Source organism: Euwallacea fornicatus, unplaced genomic scaffold (assembly GCF_040115645.1).
Source record: "Euwallacea fornicatus isolate EFF26 unplaced genomic scaffold, ASM4011564v1 scaffold_39, whole genome shotgun sequence".
NCBI lineage: Eukaryota > Metazoa > Arthropoda > Insecta > Coleoptera > Curculionidae > Euwallacea > Euwallacea fornicatus.
Window position 1 is genome coordinate 1,088,938 of NW_027096008.1, and position 5,322 is coordinate 1,094,259.

At 37.9% G+C, this 5,322-nt stretch overlaps 2 protein-coding genes across 2 annotated transcripts; both read right to left on the reverse strand.

Annotated features, from left to right (window-relative positions):
• Positions 1–454: 454 nt before the first annotated feature.
• Positions 455–829, reverse strand: LOC136349716 (uncharacterized). The gene has a single exon (XM_066301439.1). The coding sequence runs from the start codon at positions 827–829 to the stop codon at positions 455–457; it is 375 nt and encodes a 124-aa protein (XP_066157536.1).
• Positions 830–3,144: 2,315 nt separating this feature from the next.
• On the reverse strand, positions 3,145–3,519 carry LOC136349718 (uncharacterized). The gene has a single exon (XM_066301440.1). It carries the CDS (start codon positions 3,517–3,519, stop codon positions 3,145–3,147), a length of 375 nt encoding a protein of 124 aa, XP_066157537.1.
• Positions 3,520–5,322: the final 1,803 nt, after the last annotated feature.

Sequence of the window (5,322 nt, forward strand, 5' to 3'; positions counted from 1 at the left end):
AATGAAGACCAAATTTGTTAAACAAAGTGTCAAATTAATCAGCTCGACGAGATTTTGAAGATGTCACAACACATCATGATTGCATCTTGTTGAATTTCCAAGAAAAATAGTACTTTATGTGCTCAAACACACAACTTTTGTGACTTTTCCAATTTTGAAGCTCGATAACTTTGGCAAATGTGGACCAAATTTGTTAACCAAAGTGTCAAATTAATCATCTCGACGAGATCTTTAAAATGACACAACACACCATGATTTTTTTTTTTTTTTTTTTTTTTACAGAGGTGGAAAACCTTCCAAAGGTACCCGGTCTTATGGACTGGCGACCTGGTTATGTGGGATTCACCCCCTGAAGGGAGGCGCCTACCCACTAAAAACCCACCTCTCTTCACCGTTGTTCCCCCCCGGAACCGCCTAAAGGCATTACTTCAGGGGGGTGGTGGTATCGTGCCTGCTAATCCGGCCTAGGCCGGTGCGCTTCGCGGAGGACTTCTCCCCGTGACACTCGTCGTCTTTCATTCCCTCTCGTACGTTTCGCATTCATGATTTTCTCTACCATTCTTGCAAACGCATTCCACTTACATTCTGATTCCAGGATCTCACTGCCGATCACGTTTCGGTCCAGTCTGATTCCGCTCAGCCGGGCCTCCGCGCGATCGGCCTCCCATGCCTGACACTCCCACAGCGTGTGCTCGGGAGTGTCGCTCACACCATTCTCTTCGTTCCCGCAGAACCAGCAGTGGTCACTGCGCTCAACCCCTATTCGTCGCAGGTATTTCCCGAACACACCGTGCCCGGTGAAAACCTGCGACAGGGCGTAACACACCATGATTACATCTTGTTGAACTTCCAAGAAAAATAGTACTTTATGTGCTCAAACACACAAATTTTGTGACTTTTCCAATTTTGAAGCTCGATAACATTGGCAAATGTGGACCAAATTTGTTAAACAAAGTGTCAAATTAATCAGCTCGACGAGATCTTTAAAATGACACAACACACCATGATTACATCTTGTTGAACTTCCAAGAAAAATAGTACTTTATGTGCTCAAACACACATATTTTGTGACTTTTCAAACTCTGAAGCTCGATAACTTTGGAAAATGTGGACCAAATTTGTTACACAAAGTGTCAAAGTAATCACCTCAACGAGATTTTGAAGATGTCACAACACATCATGACTACATCTTGTTGAACTTCCAAGAAAAATAGTACTTTATGTGCTCAAACACACAACTTTTGTGACTTTTCAAACTTTGAAGCTCGATAACTTCGGCAAATGTGGACCAAATTTCTTAAACAAAGTGTCAAATTAATTAGCTCGACGAGATTTTGAATATGTCACAACACATCATGATTGCATCTTGTTGAATTTCCAAGAAAAATAGTACTTTATGTGCTCACACACACATATTATGTGACTTTTCAAACTTTGAAGCTCGATAACTTCGGCAAATGTGGACCAAATTTCTTAAACAAAGTGTCAAATTAATCAGCTCAACGAGATTTTGAAGATGTCAGAACAAATCATGATTGCATCTTGTTGAATTTCCAAGAAAAATAGTACTTTATGTGCTCAAACACACATATTTTGTGACTTTTCAAACTTTGAAGCTCGATAACTTTGGCAAATGTGGACCAAATTTGTTAACCAAAGTGTCAAATTAATCGGCTCAACGAGATTTTGAAGATGTCAGAACAAATCATGATTGCATCTTGTTGAATTTCCAAGAAAAATAGTACTTTATGTGCTCAAACACACAACTTTTGTTACTTTTCCAATTTTGAAGCTCGATAACATTGGCAAATGTGGACCAAATTTGTTAAACAAAGTGTCAAATTAATCAGCTCGACGAGATCTTTAAAATGAAACAACAATTCATGATTGCATCTTGTTGAATTTCCAAGAAAAATAGTACTTTATGTGCTCAAACACACAACTTTTGTGACTTTTCCAATTTTGAAGCTCGATAACATTGGCAAATGTGGACCAAATTTGTTAAACAAAGTGTCAAATTAATCAGCTCGACGAGATCTTTAAAATGACACAACACACCATGATTACATCTTGTTGAACTTCCAAGAAAAATAGTACTTTATGTGCTCAAACACACAACTTTTGTGACTTTTCCAATTTTGAAGCTCGATAACTTTGGCAAATGTGGACCAAATTTGTTAAACAAAGTGTCAAATGAATCAGCTCGACAAGGTTATGAAGATGTCACAACACACCGTGATTACATCTTGTTGAACTTCCAAGAAAAATAGTACTTTATGTGCTCAAACACACATATTTTGTGACTTTTCAAACTCTGAAGCTCGATAACTTTGGCAAATGTGGACCAAATTTGTTACACAAAGTGTCAAAGTAATCACCTCAACGAGATTTTGAAGATGTCAGAACACATCATGATTGCATCTTGTTGAATTTCCAAGGAAAATAGTACTTTATGTGCTCAAACACACAACTTTTGTGACTTTTCCAATTTTGAAGCTCGATAACATTGGCAAATGTGGACCAAATTTGTTAAACAAAGTGTCAAATTAATCAGCTCGACGAGATCTTTAAAATGACACAACACACCATGATTACATCTTGTTGAACTTCCAAGAAAAATAGTACTTTATGTGCTCAAAAACACAAATTTTTGTGACTTTTCAAACTTTGAAGCTCGATAGCTTCGGCAAATGAAGACCAAATTTGTTAAACAAAGTGTCAAATTAATCAGCTCGACGAGATTTTGAAGATGTCACAACACATCATGATTGCATCTTGTTGAATTTCCAAGAAAAATAGTACTTTATGTGCTCAAACACACAACTTTTGTGACTTTTCCAATTTTGAAGCTCGATAACTTTGGCAAATGTGGACCAAATTTGTTAACCAAAGTGTCAAATTAATCATCTCGACGAGATCTTTAAAATGACACAACACACCATGATTTTTTTTTTTTTTTTTTTTTTTTACAGAGGTGGAAAACCTTCCAAAGGTACCCGGTCTTATGGACTGGCGACCTGGTTATGTGGGATTCACCCCCTGAAGGGAGGCGCCTACCCACTAAAAACCCACCTCTCTTCACCGTTGTTCCCCCCCGGAACCGCCTAAAGGCATTACTTCAGGGGGGTGGTGGTATCGTGCCTGCTAATCCGGCCTAGGCCGGTGCGCTTCGCGGAGGACTTCTCCCCGTGACACTCGTCGTCTTTCATTCCCTCTCGTACGTTTCGCATTCATGATTTTCTCTACCATTCTTGCAAACGCATTCCACTTACATTCTGATTCCAGGATCTCACTGCCGATCACGTTTCGGTCCAGTCTGATTCCGCTCAGCCGGGCCTCCGCGCGATCGGCCTCCCATGCCTGACACTCCCACAGCGTGTGCTCGGGAGTGTCGCTCACACCATTCTCTTCGTTCCCGCAGAACCAGCAGTGGTCACTGCGCTCAACCCCTATTCGTCGCAGGTATTTCCCGAACACACCGTGCCCGGTGAAAACCTGCGACAGGGCGTAACACACCATGATTACATCTTGTTGAACTTCCAAGAAAAATAGTACTTTATGTGCTCAAACACACAAATTTTGTGACTTTTCCAATTTTGAAGCTCGATAACATTGGCAAATGTGGACCAAATTTGTTAAACAAAGTGTCAAATTAATCAGCTCGACGAGATCTTTAAAATGACACAACACACCATGATTACATCTTGTTGAACTTCCAAGAAAAATAGTACTTTATGTGCTCAAACACACATATTTTGTGACTTTTCAAACTCTGAAGCTCGATAACTTTGGAAAATGTGGACCAAATTTGTTACACAAAGTGTCAAAGTAATCACCTCAACGAGATTTTGAAGATGTCACAACACATCATGACTACATCTTGTTGAACTTCCAAGAAAAATAGTACTTTATGTGCTCAAACACACAACTTTTGTGACTTTTCAAACTTTGAAGCTCGATAACTTCGGCAAATGTGGACCAAATTTCTTAAACAAAGTGTCAAATTAATTAGCTCGACGAGATTTTGAATATGTCACAACACATCATGATTGCATCTTGTTGAATTTCCAAGAAAAATAGTACTTTATGTGCTCACACACACATATTATGTGACTTTTCAAACTTTGAAGCTCGATAACTTCGGCAAATGTGGACCAAATTTCTTAAACAAAGTGTCAAATTAATCAGCTCAACGAGATTTTGAAGATGTCAGAACAAATCATGATTGCATCTTGTTGAATTTCCAAGAAAAATAGTACTTTATGTGCTCAAACACACATATTTTGTGACTTTTCAAACTTTGAAGCTCGATAACTTTGGCAAATGTGGACCAAATTTGTTAACCAAAGTGTCAAATTAATCATCTCGACGAGATCTTTAAAATGACACAACAATTCATGATTGCATCTTGTTGAATTTCCAAGAAAAATAGTACTTTATGTGCTCAAACACACAACTTTTGTTACTTTTCCAATTTTGAAGCTCGATAACATTGGCAAATGTGGACCAAATTTGTTAAACAAAGTGTCAAATTAATCAGCTCGACGAGATTTTGAAGATGTCACAACAAATCATGATTGCATCTTGTTGAATTTCCAAGAAAAATAGTACTTTATGTGCTCAAACACACATATTTTGTAACTTTTCAAACTATGAAGCTCGATAACTTTGGCAAATGTGGACCAAATCTGTTAACCAAAGTGTCAAATTAATCATCTCGACGAGATATTTAAAATGACACAACAATTCATGATTGCATCTTGTTGAATTTCCAAGAAAAATAGTACTTTATGTGCTCAAACACACAACTTTTGTGACTTTTCCAATTTTGAAGCTCGATAACTTTGGCAAATGTGGACCAAATTTGTTAAACAAAGTGTCAAATTAATCAGCTCGACGAGATCTTTAAAATGACACAACACACCATGATTACATCTTGTTGAACTTCCAAGAAAAATAGTACTTTATGTGCTCAAACACACAACTTTTGTGACTTTTCCAATTTTGAAGCTCGATAACTTTGGCAAATGTGGACCAAATTTGTTAAACAAAGTGTCAAATGAATCAGCTCGACAAGGTTATGAAGATGTCACAACACACCGTGATTACATCTTGTTGAACTTCCAAGAAAAATAGTACTTTATGTGCTCAAACACACATATTTTGTGACTTTTCAAACTCTGAAGCTCGATAACTTTGGCAAATGTGGACCAAATTTGTTACACAAAGTGTCAAAGTAATCACCTCAACGAGATTTTGAAGATGTCAGAACACATCATGATTACCTCTTGTTGAACTTCCAAGAAAAATAGTACTTTATGT

Coding starts and splice junctions, on each gene's coding strand:
- LOC136349718 (XM_066301440.1), bottom strand. CDS start 3,519: ATGGTGTGTTACGCCCTGTCGCAGGTTTTCACCGGGCACGGTGTGTTC.
- LOC136349716 (XM_066301439.1), bottom strand. CDS start 829: ATGGTGTGTTACGCCCTGTCGCAGGTTTTCACCGGGCACGGTGTGTTC.